This window comes from Gymnoscopelus microlampas (genome assembly GCF_963454915.1).
Source record: "Gymnoscopelus microlampas genome assembly, chromosome: 17".
In the NCBI taxonomy this organism is placed as follows: domain Eukaryota; kingdom Metazoa; phylum Chordata; class Actinopteri; order Myctophiformes; family Myctophidae; genus Gymnoscopelus; species Gymnoscopelus microlampas.
The window spans coordinates 9,199,160-9,219,684 of record NC_139954.1 but is presented as its reverse complement, the minus strand read 5'-3'; the positions used below and the strand labels follow the sequence as shown (position 1 = coordinate 9,219,684).

Here is a 20,525-nt window from a genome sequence, read left to right as displayed (position 1 = left end):
GATCTGTGGCAGATATTTTGGACAGAGCTCCCACCCATTGCAGAGAGTTGCAAGCAGCTGACCAAGTGTGGAAGCAAGTCGGAGTGCTGTGGTCGATGCAAATGCTACAGATTTGGTCTGACCTGCCTACTGTCTATAAAATAATAATAATAATAATAATAATAATAATAAATAAAGAAAAGACAAAAAAAAAAAACCTGCCTCAACGGGATCATCACCTTATCGTGGTGGGGCAGTTTGCATGTCTCCATGACCCCTAGAACTATGTCGGCAGGAGTCTTGTACTCCTGGCAGGGTTACCCAAGCCAAACAGGTCGAAGGGTAGAGACTAGACGAAGGGTGATCCCAGGGCGCTATTACTACTTGTAATCTACACTTGCAAGATCCGCTAGTCTCTCAGCGCTAATCTATGTGATTTTATTGCAAAATGTAGCAATACTGTATATTAAATGGCAGCCATCTTGAAAAAGGGCCACCATCTTGAATGTTTAGGTTGCTGCTAATATGTTATTAAAAGAATGGTATATGAGCCAATTTTGGTGCTTGCTTCTAAGCTATTTTACTTCTAAATGTGATTTGACTGTATATAGCCTACTGTACAATGGTGGCCATCTTGAAAAATGGCTGCCATCTTGAATTTTTACATGGGTAACAGGTTTCATCAAGAGAGCAATACCCAAAGAGTGTGTGTGCCAATTTTGGTGCATATCTATGACATTTTATTGTGAAATTACTGTATATTCAATGGTGGCCATCTTGAAAAATGGCCACCATCTTAAAATCTTAGTTTTTTATCAAAAGAGCAATACCCAAGGAGTATGTTTGCCAATTTTGGCGCTTGTATCTATGTGATTTTGTTGGGAAATGTAATATTACTGTATATTCAATGGCGGCCATCTTGAAAAATGGCCGCCATCTTGAATTTTCAGGTGGCTAACGGGTTTTATCAAAACAGTACTACCCAAGGAGTATGTGTACCAATTTTGGCGCTTTTATCCGGAAGTGAACGATTATTCCCGGTATCTGCCTAGCTATAAGGCAAACCCAACCAAAAGGCAGGAATAATAAACAAAGTCCAAAACTGGCATAAGGTCAAAATCCAACTAAGTAATAAAGCCAAAGAACACTAGGCAAAAGCACAGAATTTTACCCACGGCTGAACGGGAGGCATACGATAATCCGACATGCCATTTCTCCGACTATAGAGACACACGGGCGGAAACGGAAGGCCTACAAATTCACGCCCACTTTTGAGACAGCGCTGCTACTCGGGGTCCGTTAGAAAGATGAACTGCAGCTCTCAATGCAATCTTTATGAGAGGCATTGTAAAATACTGTCATTTCATTGGTTAACTACTGAGGCTGTAGCGACTTTTTTGGTGTTCTAATAAAGTGTCCCATTTGTTTGATTTGTCCTTTTTAATGTCCCATATCTGTCATCTCGATATACTGCCCACAATATACTATAATATACTCCATCAGTATGTCAAAACCGCTAGCATCGGAGATCTAGACTTTAAGTGGTCGCATGGGATATACGTCACGGACACATCCCTTGAGGTTTTCAATACCCAGAAAACTGGCGAAAGTGGACGTTTTCAATATGTTTTGGTCATTATCTCTGGAACAGAAGGTCCAATCTGCTCAGTTCAAAGCTTGTTGGGTGCGTGACTTTGAGGACATTAAGCACGCAATGACACATTTTCGGGTTATTTGTTTTTTTTTAGGGGAGGCGAGATCTTAGTTGGGCAGGCGACCGCCTGTCCTGCCTCTACAGTGTGGGTACACCACTGGTCGGCGCTCGGAGCTCGTAAAGACAGTGATGTCACTGAAATGCGACAACTTGTCTGTCTGCCGTCTACCCTCTGCTGTGTTAACATTATGGGTAACTCGTTAAAGTGGCAAATTAAATCAACTATTAAGAAAACAAGAAGATATGTTGACAAAGACACTCCATACATTTGGAAACATATTTTTATTTAAATCAATATCGTCTCCAGTTAATGCAGGGTAATTTTAAAAGTAGGCTAATTCTCATATCCTCTCATAGGGAATGCATTGAGAGCTGCAGTTCGTCGTTCTAACGGACATCGAGTAGCGGCGCTATCTCAAAAGTGGGCGTGAATTTGTAGGCCTTCCGTTTCCGCCCGTGTGTCTCTATGTGGCATCCGCGTGCGGTTAGGGTTAGGGTTCGGGTTTGGTACAGGGTTAGTATTGGAAACGTCGGAGGCATGCGCTGTCGGAGGAATGCGCTGTCTGAACAGGAATACACGCTAGTGACACATGTTACAATCTCGCAATGAATGAGGAGAAAGAGTCCAGTCTTATAGGCAGTGGCTTGATTGGGGAAGCTGCCACAGGTGAGTAAAGGGCAGGGCACTGCAGGGCTGATGAGGGAGTGGGGACAGGTGTGTAACTAGAACTGAGAGATGGAATGGCATGTGGGAGTGGCCGAAGTGGAAACACGGTCTGTGGGGGGGCAGACCGTGACAGCTGGGGACCCCGTGGATCTCCCTCAAGTACGCCTGGGGGTCCCCGGACCCCACTTTGAGAACCAATGCATTACACTGAAGACAGATTGACATGGGGCAGGTCGTCTAAAGGGAAAGATTCCTGACACATTGACCACACAATTATCAAAAGGATAATAACGCAATAAAGCCAAGAGCTTAATTCCTTTGTGGGCCTTTAACATCAGACTATCGATTCATGTTACTAATCAGATTAGATCACTGGTTCTCAACGTGGGGTCCGGGGACCACCAGGGGTCCAAATGGACCCTTACGGGTCTGTAACTCTGATAAATAGTACAAAATGGAATCTGTATCTCAGTTTTTACTGAGATACTAATGGATAAATTCTCTTCAAGACACAGTTTGATTCTTTCCTGATTTGTGTAACGGTTTATTAACCAGAGTTATGAGATGCCAACATCAAGCAGCAGGGGGCACTAAAAGACTTTGAATAAACTGCAACATAACATGATTTCTGGTTCAGTTTTTAACCAATGGAGTTCTGGACAGGTGGACAGTCAGTCAGTGATGCTTACTAGTGATGAAATACTCTTTTTTGTTTACTTAATATTGAGAACAAAAGTATTGGCATCAAAATAGTCTTACCATACCAAGTATTCAAAATATTTAAATTGTGTTTTTGATTTTTCGAAAACAGCCAAGTAAAATATCTCAACATGTTTTAGTTAAGAACAGTACTTTAGTAAATGTATTTAGGTACTTTCCACCACTGCAGTGGTGTGGCTGAAGAGACCACCCATTTAGGTGGTTGATATAATGTTCATAATGAATTAATAAATTGGACATAAAACAAAACATAAATTGACTAAACACAGAAGGCACAACTGGTTGAATTTTTTGTTTTAATGAAGGTATAATTACACACAGCCTTCTGGCCCCAGTAAAGACAATACAAGCACAATAGAAACTAGACTACAGTACCACTAGACTCCAACACTAATATAAAACAAATACAACGACAAGCAACATGGTAAACAACAGCCAGTCTAAGTTGAAACCCAGGAAATTAAAGGGGTACTGTATTTCACTTTAAATCACTTCTAGGGTCATTTCGTGTAAGCATGCATCACGTATAGAGCACTGGCAGAGCCTTTGTTTCTCTATGGAGAGTGCAGTGATACGTATGCTGTATGTAGCTTTATCGTCGATGTTGGGTGGAAACCTTGTACGTCTAAAACCGTTACTTTCAAAGAAATGGAAGCTCTTGTTAATACTTTTTTTAAAGATTGGTTAAATATTTGTAAAACCCACAGACACACTTAACCATTTCACTTAAATATTTCCCCCCAAAATAGCAATAATAGCACAAGCTACAGGCTATAGATCGGCTATTTTTGCTACTTTTGCCTGACTCTATTGTAAGGAAGTAGGGCATTCATTTACGAAAAAACAAACAAGAAACAACATAAAAAGTTGAAAATAGGGAGATACAAGGTTTCTGCCTGACAGCAGCGATATTTAGCATACAATTTGCACTGTTCAATGCAAATAATTTACTGTTGTACACCCACACCAGCTAGCAGTACTTCACATGACATTGATCATTTAGACATGGATAGAAACAAAAAAAAAACGAACGTTGGCAAACAACCAAAAAATAATGTCTAATGAATATAATACAGCAGTCATCACACCCTGCATAAGTTCATTTGTAAAGCAGTGTGCTTCTCAAAGTGGGGTCCATGCAGGGACCCCTTAGGGTTCCTTTGAGGGGGTTCCAAAATGGACCCTGGCCTTTACAGGTCTGTAAACTCTGAGAGTGGTTCCATTTGTACACTCTCAGAGTTATGGGGGTCCTATTTCTAGGGGCTGTACAGTGCAAAATGGGCAATGATGGCGGTGACAGCGTGTTTGCTGCGTTCACACCGGCGGCTACAAAAGACACAAAAGCTACAAAGCGGCGCGGCATATCTGTCGCCGAGTCGCTGTTGAAGTGATGATCAACGCACTCGATGACGTCAAACATGCGTCCGACAAGCGGAGAAAATATAAAGGAAAATAATAAAGCCTGGGGTTAAAAAGAACACAAAACTGTCTGACAGAAATCATTTGTTTTCCCTCCATTACAAGCAGGAATTGTGTGAAGATGAGTGGAAATGGTTAAGCAACACTTGGTCGGTTTTGTAGCTTTGGTAGCTGCAGTTGAAGACGGCTCAACTTTGGATTGTAGCTTTTGTAGATTTTCTAGCAGCTACAAACGTCGGGCGTCGCTTTGTATCTTCCTGTCGCTGGCGTCCACTGACAATGAACGGTATAGCCTGTAGCTTTGTAGCTGCCAGTGTGAACGCTAGCATAAGAGTTGCTGCTGTTATTGCGGCGATTTTTACGTCACTTCACAAATCAGACGCTAACTAGCGAACATGGAGGCCGAGGAGTTGGAGTCCATCGTGAATGTTATAATGAATAAATAAAACATTCTCACAACCTCCCACTTGACAAGTTGTAGTTGTAGTGATGGTGTGGTAACTGTATAGCAGTAATGGGTAGAAGTAGTTGTTCTTTGTGTTTACTGCATGTGTACGTGTGCGTGCGTGCGTGCGTGCGTGCGTGCGTGTTTGTATTACTATACTTGTGAGGACCCCCACAAGTAGAATTTGTATTTTATGGTTGAACATAGATGCTATTGCTAAGAGATATGTTTACAATAAGAAAAAAGTTCAGGTTGGGGTTAGGATTAGGATTAGATATGAAGACTTTAGGTTTAAGGGTTGGAATTTGAGTAAAACATGATTACACAAATTGCGCGGCAGGGTTAGTCGTGCACCGAAAAATTGGTGATCTACAAGTGAGCTTGCAGATCTGCTATTTTACGTCTCTAAGCTTGGTTAAAAATGCCAAAAAGAATCATAAAATCTTCGTCCTAAAATGTTAATGTCCTCTCAGGTATCGTAATACAAACGTGTGTGCGTGCATTTGTGCGTGTGTGCGCGCGCGCACGTCCTTTAGTGTTTGTTGCCGTTGTGCGTCGCGGTCGGTCTGTAGTCGCGAAGCTGCTCCACGAAGCCAGGGTTGGGGCAGGAGGCGGGGCGGGCCTTCTTGACCAATGAGAAGGCGGCGTCAAACGCATGGCCGTCGCACGACATCAGGTAGCCAATCACCACAGCCGCCGCCCGAGACACGCCCGTGTTACAGTGGACGAACACCACGCCTTTCTGGTGGAGAGAGGAGACGGATGTACAACAAGCGGATCAAAGGTTAGGAACTGTAAATGGCCGTATCCACAGAACATGTATTTCTAGGGTGAAGACGCACTGGTGCGCTCCTCTTCCCTTTGAGCTAATACATGTATTTTCTGTTTTATTAAAGAGCTGGAGAGAAAGGGAGACCCCTGTTACTGAACTAACACTCTGTAGCAATGATTACTATCAGAATATAACTTTTAGTTTGAACCTAAACAAAATATCACTTACACTACCTTTAATTCTCAAAACACAAGTCCTACTCCGAGTCCTGGCCTAACTCTCATGTCCTACTGGAAGCGAGGAGGGCTTTTAGTCCTATAGTCAAAGAGTCTGACATGCTTGATAATTGATGGTTTTACTTAAAGAACGACTTCAACCATTTTCCACCTATCTTCATGTAATTGGTCCTCACTAATCCTCATGATAAAATGGTACCAGTTTTCTTTCTACTTGGACTGTGTCTCAGGAGGGCACATAGGACACTTCAGAAACATGCCTACAGTCATTGTTGGGGGGGGAGGTTACAATTTGTATTAACGTGAGAACAATGGCTTCCATTATAGCATGGAAACTTTCCAGTTAAAGAAAGCCTGCAGTTTCTATTAGCTTGGATTTTCCATCGATGATGTCACTGGTAGGTGGGTTTCCGAAAAGTCCACAGGCTTCCTCTGAGACACTGAGACTGAGTAAACAAAAATGGTACCATATTATAAATGAGCATTATATTAGTGAGGACTAACTATACGAAGATGGGTGAAATCGTCCTTTAAGTACTGGAAAAGTAGCATTACCACAATATAGAAACAATCGGCTACAAGCTATTATTATTATTATTACTATTTTATTCTGGGGGTAATAGTCTATTACCTAATGAACTCATTAAGACATTACTAATCATATCCAGAGTGCTCTTAAGTCATTGAGGCAATGCTAATTATAGCCATGAAGGCATTAATAATCAACCTGGCTAACTCATCCTCCGGTAATTCCTAGTCATTACGAGTTGACCACAGAACGTCCACCCAGAGACTGTAAGCTGAGACCATTCTCTCTCTCTCTCTCTCTCTCTCTCTCTCTCTCTCTCTCTCTCTCTCTCTCTCTCTCTCTCTCTCTCTCTCTCTCTCTCTCTCTCTCTCTCTCTCTCTCTCTCTCTCTCTCTCTCACTCACACACACACACACACACACACACACACACACACACACACACACACACACACACACACACACACACACACACACACACACACACACACACACACACACACACACGCTCACTTACTCACTCATTGTAGCGCTGTAATCATAGACCCCAAAGCCTGCAAGGGTGTATATAATATACCGTACATGACATGTGTATTTATGTGTGTGCGTGTGCGCGCTTGTGTGTGCATGCATGTGAGTGCGTGTCTGTGTGTGTATGGTGTCATGTTAAGGTGAGCAGCCTGCCTTGCTAAAAGGTTGTATGACAGTGAGATCTGATCTCCACATACACATTAATTATAGATGAACAAAACTCTGCATGTTTTATTAAACAGATAGATAGAGGAGAGGAGAGGAGAGGAGAGGGGAGGGGAGGGGAGGGGAGGGGAGGGGAGGGGAGAGGACAAGAAGGGAAATTGACCAAAATATGCCCTAAATGCCTTTGAGCATCAGAAACAGACTGTGGTTGTACTGGTCTGCTCCAAGTGACCAACAGTAGACTGTAGTTCAGCACTCCCTCGAAAAAGAGATCTTTGTATTGGGTGGGTGTTTTACCTCATTATAAGCCTGCTTTATGAAGGCGTTGCAGTCCTTAATGTAGGAGGTGATGTCAATGTCCGGTTGATCCAAAATGCTGAGATTTCTGTAGATAAACAGGTCTGGAAATGCGTTCTCTACTACATACGCAACGTTCAGAATGTGTGACACCTGGACGGAAGAGGGACAGACATGCTTGTCATTGAGTCATTATGTTTGTATGTTTTACATCTCAATCTCGGTTGGAAACCTTGCACGTACAAAAACCTTTACACTTCAAGAAATTGGGAAAAAATAACCTGTTACTATTCAGTCCCAAGCTCTCGTTAATACTTTTTATGGGTTAAATATTAATGAAACCCATAGACACACTTAACCACTTTCACTTTCAAAATGTATCAAAACTAGTGAAAATAGACGACCTTCAAGCTCGCAATGCAACGTGTTGTGAGCTTGAAGATCGGCTATTTTTGCTACTTTTGCACTTGTATGACAAAGTATAGGGAGTAGGCTTTGTGTATAGAAGGTCAGCTAATTTGGACCAGGAAACACATAATGAAGGTGTAGTGAGTTTCCTGTTCAAATCTGCTGCTGAGCCAATCAAATGAAGCTATGAGAAACTGACCCGGAACAGGAAACTACAGTCATGCACAGAGCCTATTTATGAAAAAACTAAAAGTTGAAATATGATGCAGGTAACACATCTCTGTGTGTGTGTGTGTGTGTGTGTGTGTGTGTGTGTGTGTGTGTGTGTGTGTGTGTGTGTGTGTGTGTGTGTGTGTGTGTGTGTGTGTGTGTGTGTGTGTGTGTGTGTGTGTGTGTGTGTGTGTGTGTGTGTGTGTGTGTGAGTGAGTGAGTGAGTGAGTGAGTGAGTGAGTGAGTGAGTGAGTGAGTGAGTGAGTGAGTGAGTGAGTGAGTGTGTGTGTGTGTGTGTGTGTGTGTGTGTGTGTGTGTGTGTGTGTGTGTGTGTGTGTGTGTGTGTGTGTGTGTGTGTGTGTGAGTGTGAGTGTGACGTGCATGCGTGTTACCTTGTATTTACTAAGAGTTGCAAAGTCATGAGCCGAATCCTGGGAACCTACATACACACACACACACACACACACACACACACACACACACACACACACACACACACACACACACACACACACACACACACACACACACACACACACACACACACACACACACACACACACACACACACACACACTAGTTAGTTAGTTAGTTATGAAACTTTTTGAAAACTATAATGTTGTGCACAAAATAGGGACAGTTAGTTAGTTAGTTCGTTAGTTCGTTCAGAGGACAGGCCTCTGTCAGACTGTCAGGGGTCAACCATCTTCACCTCCCTGTCAGCAAGTCAAAGGAAATGATAAATGGTCCAACCTCAGCTCAGCAGCCCCTTCTCATCAATAACCAAACAGCTCAAAGAGTTGACCGTTTCAAATACCTCGCAGTGACGCCGAACAATACACTCTGCTTCCAACAACACCTTAATGACCAAAAAGGAGCCACATCTGCAAGCACCTAATTACATTTACTCAAGTGCTGATATGTTTACTTTACTTGAGTATTTCCATTTTTCAATACGTTATAGTATACATCTCGGAGACAATGTTGTACTACTAGACTATAATTATTTGACAGCTTTAGTTTCTAGTTACTTTGCAGATTTAGATTATTATTACAGTAACAGAACATACATTAACCACGTAAGCCACAAAATACTGTTATAGGAAAAAAGGCACATTTTACTGTTATTTATTTTATTTGTTTCTCCCTTTGTAGGCCTACAGTACCTTTTGTCCTTTATTGTGTCTCTTGTAATGTTGCTCGTTGTATGTATGGGGACTATACGGATGGAAATTTGTATTTACACTACATTATGTAATATGTGCTGTCCCGTCCAAAATAAACAAATACATTTATAGAAATAAAAAATAACCAATCTACTGACGGACCACACTGTTCTGGGTTTAACCCTGGCCACTGCCAAGTTGCGGCAACTCAGCATATGAGTAGCAAAACTTGGTAGGACGTATAGTAAGTACTGGGAGCTGATGGTAGGTGTTACACTCCAACTCAGAAATCCAACTCCAGGGGTCTAGCACATTGAAAAGGGGATAGACGCCCTCGTTCTCGGCCGATACTGACAATTAGCCACTTCAACCTCCTACTGCTACATCAGCTACTTTCGAAAGATTTTGACAAATAAAAATAAAATAAAAAAACTTGTGAATTTGGACATTCTGCATAATGAGTACTCTTATTTGGTGTACTTTAAGTATATTTTAAAGCTTTTGTATTTTTACTGAAGTAACATTTTGAATCCACGACTTTTACTTGTACCAGAGTATTTCTACATTGTGGCATTGCTACTTAAAGGACAAATTTGTTTTTTTACAACAAGGGTTATTTTATTAGTTTGTAATGATAATAATTAAAAGATGAGTGCTAAAAAAAAAAATCACAAAACCTACATTTTTCAAATCAGCCTCATGGTGGCGCTGTAACAGGCGGATTCACGTTTTGGCCTATTTATAGGCCAAAACGGTCTTTCTTCCTTGGCCTAGTGGGGATGTGCGTACAAAGTTTCACAGAAATCGGAGGCTGCGTTCACGACTATTTACCAATGGATCGAATGCCCCCGCCCCCAGTTAAAAATCACTAAATCATTAAAAAACGATAGAAAGCAATACATGATTTTTTTAACACTCATCTTTTAATTATTATCATTACAAACTAATAAAATAACCCTTGTTTTAAAAAAAAAGAAGTTGTCCTTTAAGTGGAATATCAGAGTACTTCTTCCACCACTGTCTCCACAAAGTATCTCTTACTATTGTTGTACCAGAACCATTATTCATCCTGTCCCATAGTACCGTTCCACCAGCACCGATAACATGTCATCTGTTACTAACCAGGCCAAACAAACTCACATGCATAACCAACACACTGCTGCCTGCCAGGAAAATGGATCTGTCCCCACCCAGCCTCTGCACAACTAAACAATAAAGCCATTTCACAAATTGCTCAATTTCAATAGAAGGGGGACATCACACACCCACTCCGTCACCACCCTACCCTTATGCCCCCGCTCCGCTGGTACACAACACTGAGGTGGTGATCTCTCTCTCTCTCTCTCTCTCTCTCTCTCTCTCTCTCTCTCTCTCTCTCTCTCTCTCTCTCTCTCTCTCTCTCTCTCTCTCTCTCTCTCTCTCTCTCCTCTCCCATTTCTTTCCTCTCTCTCTCACTCCCTCCCTCTCACTCCATCTCCCTGTCCCCCCACGTTTTAAAAGTTTCAAAGGACATTTGAAAGGACGTTTCAATATAAACATTATGGTAAAGTTTGTCAATTGAAATTACACATTGGTTGATTAGACTTTTCACTTATTTTACTCGAGAGGTTTACACACATGTGCAGCTCTGTGTGGGAGATGTAGGCCTACTGTATGTGACGGACGTGTCAAGCAGCTGATCAATTGGCTTGTTGTACTTTAGACAGTGCTACAGGTCTAAAGTACCTCACAGATAAAGTGTAGAACTGTCTCTACATCCTCATAGGTAAAGTGTAGAACTGTCTCTACCTCCTCACAGATAAAGTGTAGAACTGTCTCTACCTCCTCACAGATAAAGTGTAGAACTGTCTCTACCTCCTCACAGATAAAGTGAGCTACTTACATAAGCTCACTTGATTCATTGCACTTCCTCCTGTGGTCAGTGTTGCCACTGATGCTGTATGTGCTTTGCAGTGGTGGAAAAAGTACTCAAATGTTTTATGCAAGTAAAAGTATCAATACTGCAATGTAGAAATCTACTTGAGTAAAAGTACAAAAGTATTGGTAAAGTGTTTTACTTTAAAGTACCAAAAGTAGAAAGTACTCATTATGCAGAATGTCCTATTTCACACGTTTTCAAATGTATAAAATGTGTACAAATCTTTTGATTTACAAGCGCACAATGTGTCGCATCGCAAATAGGTAAAAAATACTGTAGGTCTCTAATCTATTTATGAGTTATCTGACTGAAATTAAAACAATGGCTGCTCTACAACTACAAGCTGATCTATAACTACAAGTTGATCTATAACTACAAGCTCACAATTTGTGTGCTTGGGTCTCAGCTTTTGTCCGACGTATGAAGGCGGGGCTCCAAGTAGTGGTTAAGAATAGTTAGTTGGGTCACTTACCTAGCAATAAATAAGAGTTAGTTGGGTCACTTACCTAGTAATAAATAAGGCTTTACAAGTCCAACTTGTAGGTCCCAGGAGGTGTCAGGGACGTACCCCGGACCCAGGGATCCCTCTTTGGAGGCGGGGTCTTCTACCACCGTCAACCTAGCACCCTTCCAGGTCTCTATGATTCGCCGGCCACTCAGCAGTGTCACTATGGTGCATTGCTTCCTCAGGCGACTCCGAGAGAAACTGTGGATCTCCTCAGTTAGGTGCTGCATCTGATATAATAGAATATAGTATAATGTAATGTGATGTAATGTAATGTAATGTAATGTAATGTAAGGTAATAATATAATGTAATATAATACAATATAATATAATATAATATAATAAATATAATATAATATAATCATGTAGTTGAATAAACTGTTCTGTAGAAGTGTATACTGCAAATGGGACAAAAATAAATGAATATGCCAGTGATAGAACAGTAATCTTCTATCCCCATATTTGGATTCTGGGTTTTGTTCAAAGGAACAACAACATTCAAATCCAAGCTTTAATTACCTTTATTATCTTGATCCCACTGGATTTATAGTGGAATACCAGAGTACAACATACTACATCGTTAATTTAAACTCAATATAAACAATATGTTAAAGTTTGTCAATTGAAATAGCACATTGGTTGACTTGACTAGAATATTCATTTATTTTTTGTCACATTTACACTTGCCCATACCTCTCAGAACAGTGTATTCAATGAAATAATGAACATAGAAAAATCTCAACAAACAGTCATTCATTCAAGTCTTCTGGGACATTGGCAAACCAGAGCCAACTTACTGGCAAACAGAATGTGGGTGTGTACAGGTGGTGAGTTAACCACTTAAACCCAGTGGTGTAAAGTAACTAAGTACATGTACTCAAGTACTGTACTTAAGTACAATGTTGAGGTATTTTTACTTAACTGGAGTATTTCCAATTTTCAGTACTTTTACTTCTACTCCACTACATCTCAGAGACAAATATCGTACTTTTACTCGACTATAAACATTTGAAAACTTGAGTTACTAGTTACTTTGTAGAATTTGATTATTATTACAAAACATACATTAACCACTTCAGCCGTTTATACATTTTGGCCATTTGAAAATAGCGGATCTACAAGCTTACAATGCGTCGCGATGTGACGCATTGTGAGCTTGTAGATCCGCTATTTTCATAAAGATTTGTATACATTTTATACATGTGAAAAGTTGTGAAATGGGACATTCTGCATAATGAGTAGGCCTACTTTCTAATTTTGGTACTTTAAGTACATTTTGATACCAACACTTTTGTACTTTTACTCAAGTACATTTTGAATTCCTGACTTTCACTTGTAACAGAGCATTTCTACATTGCAGTACTTTTTCCACCACTGGTTATTACTGTCCATTCATTTGGCTGATCGCCACAATTATGTCAATAGGAAAAATAAGTTTAACTAATCAAACTATTATCTTTAACAAAATAGGGACATGTCCATCTTCTGTGAACAACATTCAAAAGTAACTGCGGACAATTACAGTATCTCACATTGCACAACCACTCAAATGGCATGCAAATATAAGGCTGAGCCATTTAGATTCTATTTATTATTTTAGCAGGTCTGAAGCCTGTCCTGGATGGGAGTCTCCAGATGTAAAAACAGATGATGATTACTATTATTATTCCATTTTGATTTTAAGCAAGTGCTGTGTACTTGGGAAATATGAATCATCCATAACCACACGAAACCTAACCTCCCCATTCTGGGCACTAGAAAAAAAAACTTCCAAAGCAAGCAGTTCCATCCTGAAAGTGGTTAAATGGTTAAGGAACAGCTCTGAATTGCTATACTGTCTGTCTCTCTTATGTTGTTCGTCATATTGTGTCCTGTATAGCATTGGTTCTTAAAGTGGGGTCCGGGGACCCCCAGGTGTTGTGAAATAAAAATGGTTGAAAATCACTGCTAGAGCCGTAAAAATCTTCTCTTATGGGGGTCCCTGGCATATCTTTTCAAATGGGGGTCCGCGGGCGGGCTAATAAGTGTCCATTTGGGGGTCCTAGGCATGAAAAAGAGCCACTGCTCTATACTGTAGGTGGAGATTGGTAGGTTTAAAGCACTGATATTCAGGATCTGGTCATCTTGTAAAGTCTGAATCTGGATCAGGGTGGTCAGATATATCTTCAAATACCAGGACAAAAATTTGCCTGGATTGTCCAGATACAATTTACAATTTAGCAGACGCTCTTAATTCAGAACGATTTACAGTAAGCAAGGCAAACACATACATCAAATACAGAGAGACAGTGTAGTGCCTCAGTGATCTAGGAGCACAGGTAAGCAAGAACCTAGCATCAGTCTAAACCAGTGGTCCGGGGACCACCAGTGGTCCTTGAGGGAGTACCAGGGGGTCCCCAGCTAAATGAGTTAACATAGCGTCACAATCATTTTTAACCACTTAGCTTTGGCTATTCAAAAATAGCAGATATACAAGCTCATAGCGCGGCACCGAGTGCCGCGCTATGAGCTTGTAGATCTGCTATTTTTGAAAAACCTTGAAAAAGTGTACATATCTTTGAATATTTATATTTTTTTAAAGTGAAAATGAACTGATATCTTTGCTTCTGGGGGTCCCTGGCACAAAACATTTTCAAATGGTGGTCCGCGGCCAAATGTATATCAATTTAGGGGTCCTTGGCATGAAAAGGGTTGAAAACCACTGGTCTAAACAGTACAATATACATTAAAATAAATCTGTATACAAACCATATAGGATGCCAGGTCAACAAATGGACCTGGCCTGGTGTCTGTCAAAACAACACGCTATCTAAATAGGGATTAAAAGGTTTGGTCGCTGGTGATAGACCATTAAGAACAACACTCTAATGTCTAATCTTACTGGTCATGGACCAGTGAGGACAGAGCTGACATCTAATCTGCTGGTAGAAGGCCAGTAAGGAACTGCAGTGTCTAATAATGGGGCCAGTAACAACAGTCTAACAGCACGGCTAATCCAGGGTTTCTCCAAGTGGGTGCCGTGGCACCCTATAGGTGCTGTGACGCAAGTCCAGGGGTGCCACAAAAGAAGCTCACAACGTGTCGTGTTGCGACACGTTGTGAGCTTGACGAATGTTCCCCCCCGGAATAGGGACGCTGGGGTTCAAGTGGTTAAACGTCAATCTGTCTTAATGGAACGGATATTCTCTCAAGTTTTCCTCGTGACATCCTGTATCTTAGGGGGAAAGATTTACATATTTATTTACCGTAATATGACATAAATGTAAGGTGCTGTAAAGTAACAATGTAATTCAGGGACTAAATGTTTGTTTAACTATTGGCCCCTGGTGACTAGAAGAGACTCACTTTATTGGGCTTCATTGTTTTATTCTGACTGTTTAGTTTTTAACGTGTGGTGCTGATGATTAGGCTTTCAGAACATATGGTTTGAAGATGAAATTGTCAAATACAATCAATCAATCAATCAAGACTGCTGCAAAATGGAAGTTTCACTGACTACCTGACCAACAACTGAATAATGACCTGACAGACAGACAGACAGACAGACAGACAGACAGACAGACAGACAGACAGACAGACAGACAGACAGACGTAGGATCTGATCCTTGTACTCCTTACTATTGGTTAGTTGATTGTAATGTCACTGATCTAGGATCTGCTCCGTATTCTCTCTTGAAGCAGATGAGTACAAACAGTGGTGGAAGATGTACTCACATGTTTCTTTTGCACAATGTAGAAATACACTGTTACAAGTGAAAGGCCTGTTTTCAAAATGTTACTTGAGTAAAAGTATAAAATTATTGGCATCAAAATATACAAACTATAACAAGTAAAAGTAGTCATTATGCAGAATGTCACATTAACCCCAAACCTTTGGAAAACTTAGATTGGCTATTTTATTTTATACCTGAAGTATAAAATAGAAGTACTTTATACTTGTAGTATAAAATGACACTTAAGTGGTTAATGCATGTTATGCAATAATAATCTAAATCTGCAAAGTAACTTGTAATGGATGTGCAAATGTATAAATAATTGCAGTGGAGTAAAAGAGTACAATGCTTGCCTCTAAGACATACTGTAGTGGAGTAGAAGTAATAAGTCATTGAAAAAGGTACATACTCAAGCAAAGTAAAAGTACCTCAAAATTGCTTAAGTACATTACTTGAGTAAATGTATTTATTGTTGTCCACCACTGTGTATAACATAGTCAAATCGTGGTTGTCGGGTAGAAACTGTTACCTTTCAGGAAATGGAAAAAAAGACCTGTGTTTTAATGGATCCAATGTAGTTATTATTTAGTCACAAGTTCCTGTCAATACCTTTCATTGGTTTAATATGAAACCTACTGACAGACTTAACCACTTTCACTTAAACATTTTCCCAAAAAAAAGGAAAAATAGCCGATGTAGATTGGCTATTTTTGCTATTTTTGTGTGTATAGTAGGCCTATGTCAAAATAAGGCATTCATTTACGAAAAAACAACAACAACACATGTAGAAATATGGAGATACGAGGTTTCTGCCCAAAAGCAAGGAAATGTAAAAGTGTACTTACTGTTCACATGTATTCAGTGATGATTCTATTGAGACATCCCTCTGCTGCACTTCATTGATCCTTTCCTGTCCTTGGCGTTAGTGTGATGTATAGTCCTGTTGTGGTTTAGGTTTGTCCCCAGAGCATGTGACAGTGACAGTGGAAGGACTGCACTGAGCTGTTTGTCCTAGTTTAGGTAGCCTACCTCTAGTGGGGGTTATACCTGCTACTGGTGACAAATGACACCTCCCACCCCCACCCCCATCCCCATCGGTCTCCCCCCCCCCTCCCTGCCTCTCTCTCTCTCTCTCTGTCACCTGAGAGACGGTCAAGCTGTCTAGGTGTATTTCCTACAGCACTGTTTCTGAACCTTGTTCATTTCAAGGAAACCCCCCGAATTTGATATTGCAGACAGCAGACAGAGGGCAAGGAGAAAGAAACGTGTCAAAGAAAATAAACTCAAAGATATCTACATATATACACACAAAATATGCAGCAGGTAAAATATGCAGCAGGCTATGTACGTGAGGTTAAGAGGTCAAGTACTGAGGACGAGCATCCCGGCTCAAAACTTTACCAAACCAATACATTCCACAAATGGGAGTATTATAGTGGTGTGCAGCTTTCATTTATTCTCCTAATGGTTGAACTTTTGATCCAGCACCCAGCCTAGCAGTTTATGGGATCCTTAGTTGGAACTGCAACTGGCACTACAGACCCCATAGCCCATGGCAGAAATGCATTGCAAAACTGCTTAAATTTGGGAAGTTGCAAATCATTTTCATTTAGTTTTAAGCAACCCACTTAGGAGAAAAATGCATGCAAACAGCCACTTAACTGTACTTAACAGTCCAGTCTACAGTATATACCGTAGGCTACATGTGCCCAGCCTTGGAGCTGCGTCTTAATACATGTATTTAAATCAAAGTATTTTATACATTTGCCCTCTGAAGTCACTCCCATGGCTCCACTCACTAGTGTTTTGAATTAGAGTTCACAGAAATACTGCAATGCTGCAAGAACACCACAAAAAGGAAATAGTTGGAAAATAAGTCAGGGCCTCAAAATGACCTGAAGATGCCGCGGCCAAACTTATTTAAAATAAAGGAGTGGGAGCTTAGCTTAGAACAGTGGTTCTCAACCTGGGGGTCGCGACCCCCAGGGGGGTCGCCAATTAATTTGGGGGGGTCGCCAGATTTTTTTGGGTGAATTTGAAAAAAAAAAAAAAAAAAAAAGTTTTTTTTTAACAATTTTTTTTTATGTTATCATTAATTCATGTTTTATCAGTTAATTTACTCAATTTACCCACTTTTTGCAAAAATGTATAATTAAATAACCTTCGCGCGTGCGAACGGGACCGCGCGCGTGCACGCGGGGGGTCGCGGGAAATAATATCATTATTTTGGGGGTCGCGGCCTGAAAAGGTTGAGAACCCCTGGCTTAGAACAACCCCTACTAACCCCCCTCCCTAACAAATAAAAACATAAAACCTCTACACTAAAGTCTAACGAATTAAACAGGACTACCAGTCATCTCCAGGCCGAACTAAAATAACTATGTCAAATAGAACAAGGAAAAAGAAACAGGCTATCTAAACCTAAACAAACAACCATGTGCTGTACTGACTGGGTCTGTGTGTGTCACACCATTGCAGCAGTCCAGCTTTTAGAGCTGTGTTGCGGTAGGTGGGGCTACAGCTGCAATCAGGAATGAGCTGCAGGTGTGTAAGCCTGATGAGACAGGAGAGGTAGCAAAGATGGTGGATATTTAGAAAAATCTGTCATCCCAATGTTTGCCACTAGAGGAAAAATGGTACACAAATAGCATACAGGTGGTCTCGTCCTATGTTTACTGGTGCTAGATCTCACAAGAGTGTGTTGCTGGGTGTCAGGGACCGAGTTGGTCGGAAGCAGAGACACAGGGAAACTTGGTTTTTGGTTTAAAATAACCATGGTTTAATAATAATCTTTCTTTTTCTTTCTTTTGTCCTTTGTTTCAAAATAAATGTTTTAACAGATAACAAAAATATATGTGCGCAAAATAAATGAAATCAAATTACTAAACAGAAACCAAACTGATCAACACAACTTAACTAAAACTGAGCTACAGAACTGAACCAATGAAATGTTACATGAGGTGGACATATATAGGGATGGGTCAGACCACTGTGAACACAAAGGGGTAAAAGACACAGACTACCACTTAAACACACTCTAATAACCCCTGCCCCTCCCCATGGTGCAGAGAGACTGGTGCTGTCAAATTGTCCACATTAGCTACAGATATGAAGCAGCTGATTACCATTCCTTTGGCCAGCCTATCATCTCCATTTCTGTCAGCAGCTTCCCACAGAACTGGTAACTGAAAGAAAACTCAGTCAACTCAAATGCAAATAAAACTCATAGAAAAACAACTAAACAATAAACTGTTATTCCAACTGGTTGTGTGTGGTTATATATATTAGATTGCATGTGTGTATAATGTACAACTGAAAATAATCAAACTAAATATATAAACCAAAAGGAAGAGTTACCATATAGTATAGTCTCAATGTGTGGCTGCTGAGTCAGCCATCACACAGGGACAGAGAAAGGTCGATAACAAACTACAGTAGATTTTCTCCTAATTTGTCTCTCTGAAAAAAGCTATTTAGGTGACAAAATGTTTGTAAGATTGTGTTGTGTGGCTTGTGAGATTCCCAATGGAATTAATAGACTGCCACTTAATTCCGGTCTCCTAAAATGGCGGCCACCAATGTCATGCAGTATACGGGAAGTAAACTGGAGATGGCAGGTCTTTCTTCTTTTTTGTCTTGGGAGGTGGTTAAAGGTACCCACATGATACAGATGATGTCATGCCTCATGCTACTATAAAGTGACAATTGGAAACCTGCCAATCAATTAACCATGGCATGGCACTGCTCTCTGAGTAGTCTCGCGTAGCCAGACAACTATTCCACAATCTCCGAATGCTATAGAGTCTGGAACTACACCTCCCGAAATCCGAGGCAGGAAGCTGGCATCCGTTCGTCATTTCCGTTCACGAAAATTAAAGAGTGAAAAATAGGTTTTCCTCACTTACTTCATAATTATGCCAAGGATCCATGTAGGCTACAGATCCATTGGTCAACACACTGAGGAGAACAATGGATAAGGATAGACAGAATAGTAAGGTTTGTTGAAACTCCAGAGTCTAAAGTTCATAAACTCTCAGCACTGAGGGACTCTTAACGTCTTATTCCAAATCTCAACAAAACACACTGGTGTCCAACAACCTCAATGACAGCAAAGAATAACAGGAGAAAACCGTACAATCAGCTGGTTTTAGGGTGTTGAAAGCCAATTCTCCCTGTAGGAAAACTCAGACCCCCACATTTGTATTGACTCAAGTGTGCCACCTACAGATCTGGTCAATAGACAAATACCATTGACCAGATCTGTAGGTGGCGCACTGGAGTAAATAAAAATGTCTCCGTCCCATGGATAATTTTATTTTCTGGCTAAAAAAGGGGATTTTACAACGCTATGGACCAGACTGAGCTACATCAGTACACTATCTGCACTGTACACCGTTAAGCACCTTCGCCTAATGATAATTGGTCCAACCTCAAGCCCATTCTCATCAATAACCAAACAGCTCAAATAGAGTTGACCTGCTGCTGTGACACTGGACAAGACTTGGCTTCGGCCAGCACACTAATATGACACTCAAAACGGGGTGTCACTAGTCTGCAGTGCCACATGAGAAGCCGAACAGGCCGAGCCAATAGCCACAACCAGGCTCCGAGTCGAGAGCCCACGTCAAGTAGCATGGATGGAAGATGAAAGAGATTATATGCATCAGTAATATTGGACGTGTCACTATAGGGGGGTAAATTCTAACATAGCAAAAAAAACTAGCAGATCTACAAGCTCACAACATGTTGCGATGCATTGTGATGCTTGTAGATCTGTTACTGCTGCAGTGGTAATGCTGATCCTTCACCTGGACAGTGTCAACAAAGCAGTTCAGAGTTTGTGACCATAAAGCTCTTATATTGTCTCCGTTGGGTGGAAACCTGTTGCTTTTCAGGATTCAAATGATAAAATAGAAAAAGTAGCAGATCTACAAGCTCGATACAAGCAACGGTATACTCAATAACCCTTAAAGAATGCTTTAACATGGAACACACAAGGCAGGAGAAAGACCGGCGCTGTCGGACCGATCGGCGCAAAACTGTGCACACACACTCCCTGGAGGCCAACCAAATGTCTGGCCTGTATGACCCCGAAACAACTGGAGAAGAACCGCAGAACAGGAGAAGAAGGCT

The 20,525-nt window shown here is 40.9% G+C and overlaps 1 protein-coding gene across 1 annotated transcript; it reads right to left on the bottom strand.

Annotated features, from left to right (window-relative positions):
- Positions 1-5,476: 5,476 nt before the first annotated feature.
- dusp19a (dual specificity phosphatase 19a) lies at positions 5,477-16,368 on the bottom strand (the record flags this gene model as incomplete). Its single annotated transcript, XM_084084101.1, has 5 exons — positions 16,238-16,368; positions 11,681-11,909; positions 8,483-8,529; positions 7,473-7,625; positions 5,477-5,686 (listed from the first exon to the last, which is right to left on the bottom strand). The coding sequence occupies exons 2-5, from the start codon at positions 11,907-11,909 to the stop codon at positions 5,477-5,479; spliced, it is 639 nt and encodes a 212-aa protein (XP_083940227.1). The 5' UTR covers positions 16,238-16,368.
- Positions 16,369-20,525: the final 4,157 nt, after the last annotated feature.